General features: G+C 43.4%; 1 protein-coding gene across 3 annotated transcripts in view; it reads left to right on the top strand.

Annotated features, from left to right (window-relative positions):
• Nucleotides 1–16,938, top strand: part of GABRG3 (gamma-aminobutyric acid type A receptor subunit gamma3) — a 356,600-nt gene that overhangs the window by 374 nt on the left and 339,288 nt on the right. For 2 of the 3 annotated variants that reach the window (XM_064143514.1, XM_064143515.1), the window contains exons 1-2: nt 328–580; nt 3,914–4,062. In XM_064143514.1, the coding sequence (XP_063999584.1) occupies nt 528–580; nt 3,914–4,062 (202 nt within the window). In that variant the 5' untranslated portion in view covers nt 328–527. Of the gene's footprint in view, nt 1–327; nt 581–3,913; nt 4,063–16,938 lie in introns of those variants that run through there. The other variant, XM_064143513.1, reaches the window with a different exon arrangement.

Genomic DNA, 16,938 nt, shown 5'->3' with positions numbered 1-16,938 from the left:
CCAGGCGCTCCGCGGGGCGTGGGGGGCGAGGTGCGCCCTTTCCCCCCAGCCCGCCCTCCGCCCGGCCCGGCCCACCTCTCCCCGCGGCTCCCGTGGCCCGGTGGGGCCCGGGCTCCGCCGCGCTGTGCACAGCCCGGGGGGCACAGCCAGCACCATCTGGGGGAGCGGGAGAGGCCGCGCTGCTGCTCTCGGCAGTTGATTGCCAGGAAGGGGAAAACGCCGCGGCTCTGCTCTCTGAACACCTGTCATCCCGTGCTGCCTGATTTATACCTGGCCCCGGCAGCCTCTCCGCTGGGGGTTTCCCCCTCGTCCTACTTTTTTTTTTTTTTTTTTTTTTCCCCTCCTCCCTCCTCCCTTCCTAGGAGCGGTGTGAAAGGGGGTATTTTCTTCAGGGTATAAACCTGAGAATACAGAAGAAGAGAGGCTAAGAGCTTTACCTCATTGCCTCATTCTCCTTTTCATGTGAACATCCTGCACCATTTACTTCGCCCTGCCGTACCTTTCACCTGGCCAGCGCTGCCCAGATCATGTCCGCTAAGCTCCTGCCGGTTTTCTTCCTTCTCTCAGTGTTTCACGCCTGGTAAGTCCGCACTACCCTCGCCTGCCCCCACTCCCTCTCTTCCCTCGCACCGGAGCTTGAAGGCTGGAGTCCCGCTCGTCGGAGTTTGCAAAACGCTCGGCGCCCGGGAAGGACAGCGGGCTCTTCCCCACCTCCCCCGCGCTGGGACTTTATTCCCAAACGCGGCTTCCCCCGCTTTCTCCTCGGTAGCCGCCTGGCTCTCCGGACATCTCGGACCCCGCTGCCGCCGCGGCAGCGCCGCCGATGTCCCTTTCGGTCCCACGTGAAGTCGGAGGTCTCCCGCCACGCTTCGTCCCGAGCCGACCCGACAGAAAGTTTTCCCGTTCCGCGGCCGGTGGCTGGTGCTGCCCGGGCTCCCCTCAAGGCGCTGGGCTGCCGACAGCCCCGGTTTTTCTCTCTGTCCCACTACTGGGGTCGCCGCGGACGGGGCCGGCATGAGAAAAGGGCAGCCGCAGGCAGCGTGAGCCCAGTGACCGGGGGCCAGCTGGGGTGCTTGGTGCCTGAGCAGTCTGGCGCGGAGCAAGCATACTGTTCCCGTCGCGCCCTCGCCCTGACGGGCAGTAACCACCATGGACGGGTCCGGGAAGGGTGCATGTGGCGGGCCAGGCTGGGAACTCCTGGCCCCTGCATTAGCGGCGTGAAGGGTATCCCCAGTGCGGCTCCGGCCACCGCTAGCGGTGAGCGCCTGAGAGGGAACAGCCGGCAGCTGCAACCGTAGTCTTTTGGACTGATCTCACCTTTGGTTGCAGTGGCTGTCCAGGGTACTAGGAAGGGCCTCCGCTGCATAACCAAAGCAAAGGAGTCAGATCAGCGTCTCCCCGTTGTAGGATCTGACACGTTCACTGGACTACAGGCATGCTTGGAGGCTTTTCCCTTTCCCTTTCTCTTTTCTCCTCCATGGCAGCCTGCCCCATACCCAAGTGGCATCTTTCTCCCAGATCCCCACAGGAAGTAGAGGCATCTTCATGCCAGGGCCCGGAGCAAGTCCCAGACATACATGCTGCAGGAAATAAACCCTTTCCCCACAAGCTCTTAGGGTGTTCCAGCCTTCCTCCTTTGCAGTTTATGCATTGCCTCGTCTGTTTCTTCACACGATTGAAACTAATGCCCCCTGAGGAGTTTGGGAAAGGTGTGGAATCTTTCTTCCTCCCCAGCTTGAAAATGGCCTGCCGTCATCCCGTGTTTGTTTATGTGGATACAGGAACATACTAGGAACTGACAGTTGCCAGTAAGGCTGTAGGTGAAAATGCAACATCAGGTGCCTTGAAGGAGCTTAATTGTGGGGAAGCGAGGGAAGTGAAATAACAAACTCTTCAAGATTGTTTTGTTTTCTTCCTTAAAAATACGTCTAGTGTATAATTCTGATTCACTCTGAGACCTCTTTCAACCTCAGTCTAGATCTGGAAGGTAGATAGGAATTTACAGGGTTTGGAGCTACTTTCTAGGAAACAAGTTGCTAGTGAGGGGATTTAAAGGGTCTGTCAGTGTCTAGACTCTCGTTTTAAATAAGTGGCTCCTTGAAATGGGAATCAAGATCTTAGCTGAACTCAGTTCTCGTTTCCACATGCAGTCTGAATATCTCCAATAAAGTTGTGGTGGGTGTGGCAGAAAAAGATGTGATTTGTCAGCCATTCAGCACCACTGCAGCGTTACAGCTCCGAAATATCAACCATATATGTTTGGAGATGCTGCCTCCTTTGAGAGTGGTTCAGTAACTACAGTATGAAAAGAGGACTTTGTTATGATCTGAGGGACAAAACCAACCAAACAAAGAGAAAAAAAAAAAGAAGAATGCCAAAATCTTGTTGTGATTGTTTTAAATTCTCACTGGGTGAATCATGCAAAAAAGATCAACTCTTCAAGAAATACAGCTCACTAACAGAGGAGGAATAGGTTCTCTATTGGAAATTCCCCTTAAGTTTTTCTCTACTTTTGCAGCTTGGCTGTATGAGCTCTCTATAGAAAATTCTCAGGAGCTGGGTTTCAGAATTATTATTATTATATTGAAATTGGACCTGGAGCACTTGCAATTTGTGAGGTCATGTTAAGTGATTCATGGCTAATCCTTAGGGGCATACTGGCTGTAAAGCAGTTTAAATGAAAAGTTTCATTAAATGCCTGAATGGTGGTCTACAACCAATTTTGAGAGCTGATAATGCTCTGTGATTAAATTTTTAAATTTGCCTTACTTTTTTTTTTCAGTTACTGTAGAATGTTTATGAAGTCTTCTGGACAGCTGAGCTATTTTAAAAGACACTAGTGTCATTATGGAGATAGAGAAAGGAGATTGCACTGATGTGTATAGCACATCTCATGAAAAAGCAGAGCTGGTGCTTTTGATACTCCATTGCTCTGCATCTTGCATAATTATTGACATTTGTGTACAAAAGTTGTGAAATGCTATTGCATCACCAGGGTGATTGCAGGTTGGTGCAACAATCTGATTATTTCTGTAGCTTCCACCACTGAGGTTATGTTTTCTAATGACTTCATCTCCGTTTAGCTGTCATAGATTTTCTCCAGTGAGAGACATGAAACATATTTGGTTTCTAAGATACCAAAAGATACATCTTCAAATCAACAAATTACTTTTTGTGCGCATAAAGCCACACACATAAAACTAGTCTTGTGTGAAAGTAGCTCCGGCTGTGATTTCTGGACAAACTATGGTTTTGCCACTTTTGAATTAGCATACTTCTAGAAGAAAAAAAATCCACCTATGAAGGAAAGAAGTTGCAGCTTTTAGTGTAGTATTGTTTCAAAAAAAGTGTCATTAAAACTGCAGGGAAATTCAGATTAATTTATGCAATGTAGTTGTCTGCTTGTGATAATCCGTTTTAAATTCAAGGAGCAAGCTTTTAATTCTAAGCCTTGTAATACATTAAACTGAAATTCAGGAGCTGAGAATATAATAATTTATTAATAGGATAAAATGATCAGAAAGTATTAAAAGATCTGAATTTTTAATACTCTTATTAGCCTTTGTGCAAGAGATGAATCAGTTGTCTTGATGTATTAATAAAAATAACACTTCAGATATTCAGTCTTTGTAAGAGCATATTGTAAACTAATTAGTTGGGGTAGGTTGGTTAAAATACAGGATATAAAATGCTACTCTGATAATTGTATTGACTCCCAGAGTATAATTTTTTGAGAGACTGGCAGAAGACAAATTTGTAACTGTTAATAGGAACACCCTGTTGCAGAAACAGGGTGGATGCAAAGCTAAGTGAGATATACAAAACTTCCTCAGACAAGTGTGAAGATTTACCTAGAAGATAACATCAGATATTAGTTACGTGAAATAACATCTATTTGTTTAATTTCTTTCAGTTCTAGGAAGGTTGAAGAAGATGAATATGAAGATGGAACACCTAACCAAAAATGGGTTTTAGCTCCAAAAACACAAGACACAGATGTGACTCTCATACTAAACAAGCTGCTGAGAGAGTATGACAAAAAGCTACGTCCAGATATTGGAAGTAAGTACTCCTTTCTGCACAAGCATCCATGAGTGCAGAAAAGACATTATGTTTTATTTTGGTTACTGTGTACAAATGTCTATCAAAGTGGAGATTAAGGTTTGGTTTTTTGGCTGAAATTTTTACCTAAGTCAATATTTAAAGAACAATAATTCTCATGGGTAGATGTCATGGTACCTTAGGGTGTTAAACTCTGGTTTGCATGCACAGAGTTTGTGTAGAAATATGGAAGGGCTAGCTCTGAATTATTAGGAACATACTTATCCCTTCTGTCATCCAATCCACACACATGAAAAACACTCTGAAAAATGGAGCAAAGCTCTTCTCATGGAGCGAAGCTGGAGACAGATAGGTTCAGGCTGGACATGAGGAGGAAGTTATTCAGCATGAGAGTGTTGAGAGCCTGGAATAGGTTCCCCAGGGAGGTGGTTGAGGCCCTGTCCCTGGAGGTGTTTAAGGCCAGGCTGGATGGGGCTCTGACCAGCCTGATGTAGGGTTGGGTGTCCCTGCCCATGGCAGTGGGGTTGGAACTAAATTATCCTTGTGGTCCCTTCCAACTCTGACTGATTCTATGATTCTGTGGTTCTATGAAATGATCAAAACCCCAGCATATTAAAAACAAAAAGTAGGACAGAATATGATTGTGGAAGCTGACGTTCCTTTATGCTGAGAAGACAACTGGGATTTCCCCATGTATAGGGCAACTCTAGAGGTTTGCTTCCCCAGACCAGCAGACATCTTCAAAAGAAATCTGATAAAATGGAAGAATCTTGTGGGCAATATTACTACAAATAGGTATAAAAATTAGGTAAGAATCATTAGATACCTGCATATAATCGTTCTGAGCTATGAGCTATTTTCTTTCTTTGGTTTTTTTTTTTTTTTAATTTGTACAATCAGATTGTGTGTTTCAAATCAGTAATTTTTTTCTTATTATGGTTGTGTCTCATTTACCTTGTTTGTATCCTTAGATCAGAATGGCTACAGTACAACTGCTGCTGAGCTTGCTAGCAGGAAGTTTCTAACACAGAAATCAAACAATTTGTCATTTACATGTACTGCGCCTTGTGTATCATCTTGCATATACTTCAGAGTGGCTTGGGAAAGTGGAGTGCTCAAAACGACGATCTAATATAATTCACTTTTCCTATTTTTTTGTGGAGATTAGAGGGAGAATTCCTACCATTGATTATAAGTGAAACTACTCTTTGTTGATGGCTCATGTATTGATATACTTTCTATGCAATCCAAATGAGTTGTCTGAGAGGGAAGTAAAAGCCAGCTTTGTGTAGCTGTGTGTCTCATAGCTACACAGTAATGCAACAGTTCCAGAAAAAAAACCACCCCCCCTATGCCATGATATGGAAGTGTTTTATTTGTTGTTTGTTTGGTTGTTTTTTTCTCATAGCTGTTCTTTTGATTTTCTGTAGCATTTACAAAGCTCGTGTTTGATTGATGTGTCTGTTTTTAACACACACTGACATTAATCTTTTTCTCTCTTTGCTTAGTTTGTCATACTGGATTTAGATGATCTCTAATACTTGGTGAAGGAGTGCTTTAGTGTGGTTCCCCACTCATGTTGACATCTGGAGGACATTCCTGGATAGTTTTTTTTATTTTATTTTGTACAAAGTGTCCTCAGATCACTAACTTCAGGCAGAGTAAATTATGTTGTGCCTGTGGGGGGCAAAGTAATCATTCAGTGTCCCCATGTCAGTTGCTATAAAATCAGTAGAGGTCAGGCATATCTTACAGCACTGGAAAATCATTGTTACTGAAATAATTCCTTTTGTCTCTCCACGGACTTTCATAAATCCTGTTGTAGAGAAAGGAGTTAAATTACACAGCTACTCATATATCCTACCAAACAGAGATTTTACAATTTTCAACTACATCTATCTATTTCTATCAAGTATTTCAGTCCTGGGCCATTTTTCTCTTTGATAGGAATCTGACTATTTTGGAATTTGAGCTGAGTGTTGCTCAGATGCTAAAGAAGTTAGTTCACCTCTGCTTCCTTCTCCTGGTCTGTCTTCCCTCCTCTTTTACCTTTGATGCAGATAAATAACATTGCCCTTTAGAAGCTGAGGAACTGCTGCATTTATCAAGGACAACATGAGTGGAATGTTAGAGAATCAGGCATTGTGTCTAACTGCCCTGAGTTGCTGGCTGATGCCTTACACACAAGCACATCTTAGTTTTCATCTGGAAGAAGATTATGCCCCAAACCACATGGTGGACTTGTCCTGAAATGGAGCTGTGTTCTTGCTTTGAAGGTCCTGGTATTAATACATTTGTATTAATATGAAACAGTTGATTGTCCCACCCATCTCAACCTTACCCCAGTCTCAAGGAAGAATGGAGGTTCGTCCAGAGGGTTAGGAAACAAAGTGGATTAATCAGAGAAATGGCAGAGAGGCTCGAGAGAGAAATACAGCTCAGGCAATGCCCCAACAAGGGGAATAATGACTCCCTTATCTGTGTTTGGATTCTTGTTCCAATACCTCTCAGCAAGCCTATGAGTGAAGTAGACATCACCTGTGTTTTCCTTTCACAGCCTGTAGTCTAGTTCTTCTCACCAAAACATTCTAGCTAGCTTCAAACTAGCACATACTGCCTGGCACTTTACAGGCACATTTTTAGTGCCCTCTTGCTATACTGTGTGTAATGAGTTCTTGAGTAATCATGTCACCTCCAGATGAGGAGTATAACCATCAGTGAATGACCTCCTATGAACAGGCACTCAGCCACTGTCTTTCCTCCCTCCCTGCTCAGCCCACCTAAACCACAATAAGCACATAGGTCAATGCTGCAAGGCCAGGATTTGCTCCTTCTTTCCTTTTCTCTCATGCTGGCTTATGCTTGGCCTAGGCTTTTGTGTAAGTTATGGTTGATCTGATCACATGCTCAGTCTACATGTAGCAGTGCAGGGTTAACCTGCAGGATTCCCAGCTGGGGTTTTGAAAGAGCGGATAAAATAGTTACTGTGAAGGCTATCAGCAGTGTGACACCTTAACCACACCCGTCTGGATAAAAGGGGCCTTTGGTCTTTGGGAACAAAGCTGTGTTTTACCAGCAGGGGAACGTTTGACTGCTTCCCCTGTGGCAACACACTTGGCAGAGTTCTTGTATACATAAATATCACAGCTTGTGAGAGTTTTCATTTTAATGGTGGCATCTGGCAGTTTTCCATTATACCACAGAATGTACACAGCTTTTGGAATTAAAAAAAAAAAGGGCAAGCACTTCACACTGAACAGCTTACACCATTGTGCTGGTTAAATTTTAAGAAGTATTTTACAGAGACAAAGCATCTTTTCCGTGGACTTTTTGCCAGTTACAATTATAGAGCTGAGAATCCTGGGTCTGTTGCATGATGTAAGAGGCACAACTCACAGATAATAAATAAACCCATTTTTAATGATTAAGGTCTTAAAATGTCTTCCACAGATAGGTACTCTGGAGTTTATTTCAAAGTCCTTTGAAGTGAAGATTTGTTCAATGGATATGCAACATTTTCTAAGTGCAATTAGGCCTACTGCCTTGCAAGAATGTCTCTTTTCCCCCTGCTGTGTCACACTGACTTAAGCCCTGACAATAAGTAAGACTTAGTTCTGTCCTGGAATTTTACTTCCTTCTTGATAATAAAATAAGAACAGAAATAATTGATAAATCATCAGGCCACAGAACAGAATGATGACAACAAAGCTGGTGAGGGGCCTGGAACACAAACCCTATGAGGAGAGGCTGAGGGAGCTGGGGTTGTTTAGCCTGGAGAAGAGGAGGCTCAGGGGTGACCTCATTGCTGTCTACAACTACCTGAAGGGAGGTTGTAGCCAGGTGGGTGTCGGTCTCTTCTCCCAGGCATCAGCAACAGAACAAGGGGACACAATCTCAAGTTGTGCCAGGGGAAGTATAGGCTGGATGTTAGGAGGAAGTTCTTGCCAGAGAGAGTGATTTGCCATTGGAATGGGCTGCCCAGGGAGGTGGTGGAGGCACCGTCCCTGGGGGTCTTCAAGAAAAGCCTGGATGAGGCACTTAGTGCCATGGTCTAGTTGACTGGCTAGGGCTGGGTGCTAGGTTGGAGTGGATGATCTCGGAAGTCTCTTCCAACCTGGTTGATTCTAAGTATCACGATTCCATGACAAATACAGCTAGAAAGATCTCAAATCTTATTTAGATTTTCTTAATGAAACAGGTTTTTTGACACTGGTCTATTTTTGATCAACTGATTTCAAATTTAAGTTATATTTCAGTGGGTAGCTGGTTTGCTTACCTCAGAGAAAGGATCTTTTTTCTTTTGTTCATTAAGAAGCAACAAATAATGTAGGCCAAAATGTCAGTGATGACAAGACAATTGTAAGGTTGTTTCCTAAGCTGAGATGAACCCCAAACTTCCATCCTTATCTCAATCTGATAATATGAAAAACAAAACAAAGCAAAACATTTCATTTCACCATAAATTTTTAGAAACAAACTGTTCCCCGAGCACCTCTAGCAAGCAGTCAGTCACCTCAGCACTAAAATATGAGTGCAAAAGATATTCTAAATCACACAACCTGCAGTCTACCCAGGTGCCTGTCATTACCTGCCCCTTTCCCCAGCTCTTGAAATACCTTCTCCAAAACACAACAGGATTAGTAGAAGAAATACGCACATTTGTTAAGTACAAACAGACAGAACTGCTGTTCACTGCCCTTCTCCATGGTGATCACTGGGCACTGAAGCAGGCTGCCCAGAGAAGTGGTGGAGTTTTTTTAAACACCTGGAGGTGTTTAAAAGACATTTGGATGAGGTGCTTAGAGACATGATTTAATAGTTTTGTACAAGGACGTGTTACGTTATGGCTGGATAGATGATCTTAAGGTCTTTTCCAACCAGCTGATTCTATGACATCAAATCAGAATTGAGGCAAGAAGAGAGAAACAGAACAATTGTGAATAATAATGTTTCACTGATACTGTTCACTGAAAGGGTAGACTAGAGTAGCAGGATAATTTGTGTCACATATGTGCATCCTTGGCTTCCCAAATGTATCACTATGTTAGGGAACTCTATCACTTACACATGTTGAAGAAAGTTTCATCAGCTTGTGTTCACTGACATCCTGGTTGGAGTCTGTTATAGACCACCCAACCAGGATGAAGAAACAGACGAGATATTTTGCAAACAGCTGGAGGCTGTCTCAAGATCAGATCTTGTCCTTGTGGGCGACTTTAACCTGCCAGATACCTGCTGGGAACTTAATTCAGCAGAGAGGAGGCAGTCTAGGAGATTTCTAGAGTGCATGGAGGACAGCTTCATGTCCCAGCTGTTAAGTGAGCCTGCTAGGGGTCAAGCTCAGCTTGACCTGCTGCTGTCCAACAGAGAAGGGCTGGTAGGAGATGTGGCAGTGGGAGGCTGCCTGGGGTGTAGTGATCACGAGTTAGTGGAGTTTTCAATATGCAGGGAGGTAGGGAGGCACTGCAACAAAACCTACACCTTGCACTTTCGGAGGGCAAACTTCAATTTGCTTAGGAAACTTATTTCCAAAGTCCCCTGGGCAGCAGTCCTTGAGAACAAAGGGGTCCAGGATGGTTGGACCTACTTTAAACAGGAGCTCTTGAAGGCACAGGAGCTGGCAGTTCCCATGTGCCGAAAGATGAGCCAGTGGGGAAGGCGACCAGCCTGGATGAGTAAACAGCTCCTGAAGGAATTGGGGGAAAAAAAGAGGGTGTATCACCTCTGGAAGGAGGGGAAGGCTTCTCCTGACGTGTTTAAGGATGTAGCCAGATTATGCAGGAGAAAAATTAGAGAGGCTAAGGCCCAGCTAGAACTTAGGCTGCCACCTCTGTGAAGGATAACAAAAAGCACTTTTATAAATTTATCAATGCTAAAAGGAAGGGCAAGAAGAGCCTCCACTCCTTACTGGACCAGGAGGGGAATACTATAACTGATGATGTAGAAAAGGGTGAGGTCCTGAATGCCTTCTTCGCCTCAGTTTTCAACAGTAAGGAGGGAGGAGTTCAGGGCAAGTGGCCTCTTGAACTAGGGGATGGGGTCAGGGAGCAGTGTGTTCCCCTGGAAATTCATGAGGAATTAGTTCAGGACCTGCTGAGCCACCTGGACACCCACAAGTCCATGGGACCAGATGGGATCCATCCCAGGGTGCTGAGACAGCTGGCAGCTGAGCTGGCCAAGCTGCTCTCCATCATTTTCCAGCAGTCCTGGCTCACTGGAGAGTTCCCAGGAGACTGGAAAATGGCCAACGTGGTCCCCATCCACAAGAAGGGTCAGATGGAGGAACCTGGGAACTACAGACCTGTCAGCCTGACCTCAGTGCCAGGGAAACTGATGGAACAGGTTATCTTGGGGGTGATAAGAGCGCATCTAAGGGATGGCAAAGGGCTTAGGTCCAGTCAGCATGGGTTTAGGAAGGGCAGATCCTGCCTTTCTAACCTGATCTCCTTCTATGATCAGGTGAGCCGCTTGGTGGATGTGGGGAGGCCTGTGGATGTGGTCTATCTGGACTTCAGCAAGGCCTTTGACACTGTCCCCCACAGCAAACTGCTGGCTAAGCTGTCAGCCCATGGCTTGGATGGCAGCACTCTGTGCTGGGTTAGGAACTGGCTGGAGGGCCGGACCCAGAGAGTGGTGGTGAATGGTGCCACATCCAGCTGGTGGCTGTCACTAGTGGTGTCCCTCAGGGATCTGTGCTGGGCCCCATCCTCTTTACCATCTTCATTGATGATCTGGATGAGGGCATCGAGTCAGTCATCAGCAAGTTTGCAGATGACACCAAGCTGGGGGCAGATGTGGCTGGGTTGGAGGGCAGAAGGGCTCTGCAGCGGGACCTTGACCACCTGCACAGATGGGCAGAGTCCAATAGGATGGTGTTCAATAGCTCCAAGTGCAGGGTGCTGCACTTTGGCCACAACAACCCCATGCAGAGATACAGGCTGGGGTCGGAGTGGCTGGAGAGCAGCCAGACAGAGAGGGATCTGGGGGTACTGATTGATACCCGCCTGAACATGAGCCAGCAGTGTGCCCAGGTGGCCAAGAGAGCCAGTGGCATCCTGGCCTGCATCAGGAATGGTGTGGTCAGCAGGAGCAGGGAGGTCATTCTGCCCCTGTACTCTGCACTGGGTAGACCACACCTTGAGTACTGTGTTCAGTTCTGGGCCCCCCAGTTTAGAAGGGACGTTGAGATGCCTGAGCGTGTCCAGAGAAGGGCGACGAGGCTGGTGAGAGGCCTTGAGCACAGCCCTACGAGGAGAGGCTGAGGGAGCTGGGAGTGTTTAGCCTGGAGAAGAGGAGGCTCAGGGGTGACCTTATTGCTGTCTACAACTACCTGAAGGAAGGTTGTGGCCAGGAGGAGGTTGCTCTCTTCTCTCAGGTGGTCAGCACCAGAACGAGAGGACACAGCCTCAGGCTGCGCCAGGGGAAATTTAGGCTTGAGGTGAGGAGAAAGTTCTTCACTGAGAGAGTCATTGGACACTGGAATGGGCTGACCGGGGAGGTGGTGGAGTCGCCGTCCCTGGGGCACTTTAAGGCAAGGTTGGATGTGGCACTTGGTGCCATGGTCTAGCCTTGAGCTCTGTGGTAAAGGGTTGGACTCGATGATCTGTGAGGTCTCTTCCAACCCTGATGATACTGTGATACTGTGATACTAATGCCTGCTTTTCCTTCTTGTTATTATACTGCAGTAGCAAGATTCCTCTTGGATTTGCTAGAGTGTTGTACAGCCTCTGGGGGTCCTCTATATTTATTATGTGTTTATAAATAAATTAATTCTGAAGTATGAAGTCTACATGTGTATATATGTGTATGTGTATATGTATATGCATGTGAGTATACACCCTGTAATTTAATGGCTATATACCTTTCAGCCCTGACACTTCTGGCTGCCTTGAGAGTCGAAATGTGTTTATTTGCTCCTCAAGTGTCTTCATAACCATTAGGCAAACATCTGAGGATGTGAGCAATCTCACAAACATGTGGACAGCTCTCAGTACCTTGATTTGGTTTTTACAAGTGTAACTGGTAGAAATATGTGGACTCTTTTGTGCTGCCAAACACAGGAGAGGAAGTTCTGTCTGACATGCTTCTCGTATTGAGTTGGCATCATTTAACAGTAGGTCTCTTTTTTTAAGCAGTTAAAAGTTCTATTTGCAACTAATTTAGGCAGTTTCTTAGTGTATGCAAGATCTGTTTGGTGAATGGACACAATGTTTAACTTGTTGCTTTTTAAAGGAGATGTGCATTTTCAGGCACAATCCTGGTGAAAACCTTGAGTTCTGAACCTGTATCAGAACTTTTCTGCTGTTTGACCTGCCTTCCTAGCAGGCCACAGAGAAATGAACCTTCATGTGCACTCCAGATTGTTACCACTGTGGCTGTCTAGTTATGTTAGCTAGCTGCTGATTGCCACACCTGATACTCTTCAGATTAGTTCCAGGAAGGTTTCCCCATATGTGCTGCTGCTTATTGCCTCACAGAGCAAAATATTTCCCAGATCATAATGCAGAGAAAGCTGTGAACTGTCATGCAAGGTCAAATTAATACATTCTGCTATAAGTTGTTTTTTGTGGTAGCCTACCAGAGATTGTGTCAAACATCTTATCACAGGAAGCAGTGAGAGACAGTTGTCACTTAGGCATTGATTATAGACCAGTGCTACCTGGTGGGAAGGAGACGGTGAGTAACTTCTGTTTGTATTACAGAAGCATTCAGGAGGTGAAAGTTGTAGTCCTGGATCCAACTTCTGTAGTATTGGGCACTGCAGAATATTGTGGACATCAGACGAATTTAGGTTTACATAGAAGAAAAAACTCGAATAACCCATTGGTGAGGGCAGTGCCTAAGACTCTGCTAGGAAACAGGGCTCAAGAGCTGGAAGAGATAATGTCGAAAAAAACAAACCCAGAACTGTTTCAGTTGTTGTAATTGATATTTCCTTTTTCTGGAAAGTGGATTGTCTTTGTTCCAGAAAGCTTTAGTTCTGATTCAGCCACTAAACTGGAAGTTCATTAATTGTCCATTTCCATGAGCAAGAGAGTAAATAAGAAGGCTATTTTTGTGCCAGTCATCTCCCATACGTTATGTGTAAGCACACCTATGCAAGGAGAAGAGTACTCTTGAGGAAAGAATTGCTATTTAGTGCAAACCAGAACAGCCTCTATTCTATGTGGAAGGATAAAAGAGATTTCTAAACTGACTGCAGGAGTTCTAGTACTCTAACATCATCAGTAACTGATGCTTTATTCTGCACACTTTGCCATCAACATTTCTAGAATATTAATGTAAGGCTTGTAAGTGAGGAGTAAACTACTCTATGGCTACTTCAAAGTACCAGTTTCATATTTTGACAACTGTAATCAGTCTGAGGTTTAAAACATGACATAAATGCATTCATTCAGTGCACCTGATCGTTGTCTAGTGCTCGTATAGTGCATCAAGCATAGACACTTTCAAAATCTAGCGTAGGAACATTGCTGATGAGAATAGCCTATTGACAGGTTTTTTTTCAAGCTTACATTCTGCTTTTCTAATTGCTTAATCATGGAGATGAGTAAAGGGGAATTTTTGACTTTGGTTTCTAACCTGGCTTGTTTCACAGCTTCCCCTTGTATGGGAAGCACCCTGCTTTTTGCTCATCCTTCTCTCAGGTAATACTCTTGATGTGTCGTACTAAAATTATATGTAGAGAAAATGTATTCCAATGCAGTGACCCTGAGGCCTTCCAAGTCAATGTTTCTAATTAAAAAAAAAAAAAAGAGAGAATATATGTATAGTTATATATTTTAAAAATTATTTAGTATGTTTGACTTCTGTTTTTCTGGGGTTTGATGCATTTTTTTCTAGAACACCTAATTTAGATTAAATGCTGGAAAGAAACACTTCAAAGCTTACAGTACTTACATACATTGAGGTATTTCAGTATTCAAACAGTTTTTCTGGAAGTAATCTCATAATCTAACCCAAGTAATGAGCCACTCATGTTTTTGCAATACTTAGGTCTTGCACGTAGTCTGTTGGGTTGACAAAGTTGTACTGGTTTTGTGTTGGAGAGAGGCCATTTTGCCAAAATACTTAACACCATGCTCCTTTACTATGCAACCTTCTCTTTGTGAATGTAAATAGTTAATGTACACAGATAATTATATTTCCTGACAGTGATTACTTTCTGAAAAGGCTGGATAGAAACTCAGGCTGAATATTTTTCTTGAGTGGTATTGTAAGTAGGAAAGTTTGCTTGACAGTTTGCCAAACTCTTCATCTAATCTGTCAGACCCAAAAGTCAATGTAGCAGCCCCTAGTTCTTATTTTCTCTTCTTTTCCAGAACTTCACCTAAGAAATCTGAGAGGAAGTTTGGACTATAACATACAGACTTGTGGGATACAGGGGATTGAATAGTAAAAGTCAGGAAAATCTGATCTATTAATTATCTTTCTTTTCTCTCCTTTCTTTTGTATTTACCGAGATAATGGTAGCTCTTCCAAGTGTAGAAGTGTTTTGTTGTTTCTGTGTTCCCTGTTTTCTTTTTTAATTTTCTCTCTTTTTTTTTAATTAAAGAGAGTTCTGAGCAAGTATTTGTAAAACAGCAAACTGTGCAGGGCTACAGCTGCCATTTTGAAGTTGTGGCATGAACTAATAAATTATTTTGTCATCTTTGAACAAGGAAAAATTTCTGCACATGCTATTGAAAAATATAATTGTTCTTTTTTCTCTGCAATTGTAAGGTCTTCTTATGACTTCTTTGTTCTTCCAGATCCTGGTTGCTGTCTTGATAGACTTTACAGGAAAGTTCTTCTCTTGTTAAGTCTTACGATATCATAGAAGAACTCAGAATCAGAATCAGTCAGGGTTGGAAGGGACCACAAGGATCATCTAGTTCCAACCGTCCTGGGTTGGACACCCTACCCTAGACCAGATTGGCCAGAGCCCCATCCAGCCTGGCCTTAAACACCTCCAGGGATGAGGCCTCAACCACCTCCCTGGGGAACCCATTCCAGGCTCTCACCATGCTGATGGTGAAGAATTTCCTCCTCACGTCCAGTCTGAACTCCCTTCTGCTATGAATGTAACTTTAGAAAACAAGGAAACTTAAGGTGTTGGTTGTAAATGTAGCTTATCCACTAAGATCTACATTTTTCATTCCCAGACAACACTACTGGAAAAATTACAGTTTATGCTTTAGGGAAAGGTAAATGGAAGATAAAAGTGCTGAAAGTTGATTGATGGTGATACTGGGATATGAAGAATGAAATTGATCTGTAGTTAATCGAGGAGGTCTTGCTTATGTGCACAATGTCATTCACACTCCTGGACAGAATGGCTACAAAAGTGAATAAAATACCCTGTTCTGAAGACTGTTTTCATTGTGGGATTGCTATCTACACTTTTTTCCAGGTCTGTGCTTAATTTTGGATTATTCTTTTGATTTTCTTGTGTGGTCCTGGTTTTGATACTTTGATCCCAAATCAGAGAGGTGACGATTTGTCAGTTTCTCTGGCTCTGGCAGGTGAAGGGCTTTGACCTCTATGTGCTGTTCAATCCCATTCTCTCTGTGCAGGAAAAATAAGGGTGGGCTTTTTTTGTTTGTTGTCGGTTTATTTTTAATTATTATTTTCTTTGCAGGTACCTTTGTAGAATCATAGAATAATTTAGGTTGGAAATGACCTCTAAAATCATGTAGTCCAACTGTAAACCCTACACTGCCTAATATACTACTAAATCAGGCCTGTAAGAAACATTCAGGGTGGGAAAGATCACCAAGTCCAACCAATATCCCTACTGTACAAGGTTCACCCTAAACCGTATCCCCATGCACCACATCCAAATGACTTTTAAACACATACAGGGTCGATGACTCCACCATCTCCCAGGGCAGCCTATTCCAATGCCACTCCCTCTGTGAAAAAAATGTTTCCTAATATCCAGTCCAAACTTCCCCAGTCACAGCTTGAGGACTTTCCTTCCTATTCTATCACTAATTACCTGTGAAAAGAGACCAGCACCAATCTCTCCATAATGTCCTTTCAGGTAGCTGTAGACAGCTACAAGACCATTGAATTTTAATTCTAGGGGTTGTGATTTCTTTGACACTGGCTCAGGATAATTCTATTTTTTTTTGTGGTTCTAATCAATAACCTAGTGACATATCCAAGGAAGTAGCTATCCATGCATCTACATGTCTTTTAAATACTTCCAGGGTAACACTTCCTGTTACTGTGTGTTTCTTCATATGTGGTAATTTGTCCTGAAATATAAAAGTTTTAGCTGACTACAGTTATCCCTGAGAAATGACTTGTTAGCATAGCCCTTTGTTTGACAGGAGCAAACAGGCAATTAGGTATCTCCTATAAGGTCATGTATTAAAAGATTTATAATCATAACCACTAAAGCAAAGTAAACATTAACACTATCATAACTACTACTGTGGTTACCAATAACTGTAATGATTTCAGCTACGTCCCAATTTAAGCATAACAATTTATGTGCTAATGAGATAATGTAAAATATCATTATAAAGTAATTCTAAAAACCCCTCATTACTGTAGATCCAATCTTGTTGGTCTCTTCTGTTCAGAAGTCTTGCGGAACTTAGAGTTTAAGTGGCTCTATTTTTGGAACAGAGCTCATGTCTTTTTTTGTGACTGCATGCCTTCTAGAAATCTAGTGCTAATTGCATTGCTTGTATAAAAACATGTATATTGATCCATATAATTTTTGCCACCACTGTTTTGGGTCAAACCCAAGGAGCAATTTAGATCTAGGAGTTTCATCGGCAATGTAAAAAAAGGTTAACTCTCTGCAAAAATGAATTTTAATTTATGAGAGCTGAGCTAGTTCTACTGATGTTTAAATAAGCTTCCAGTAAAAATATTTCTAAA

This window comes from Pogoniulus pusillus, chromosome 5 (assembly GCF_015220805.1).
Source record: "Pogoniulus pusillus isolate bPogPus1 chromosome 5, bPogPus1.pri, whole genome shotgun sequence".
NCBI classification, from domain to species: domain Eukaryota; kingdom Metazoa; phylum Chordata; class Aves; order Piciformes; family Lybiidae; genus Pogoniulus; species Pogoniulus pusillus.
Note: the sequence above shows the minus strand (reverse complement) of the source record. Positions and strands in the feature narration are given on the sequence as shown.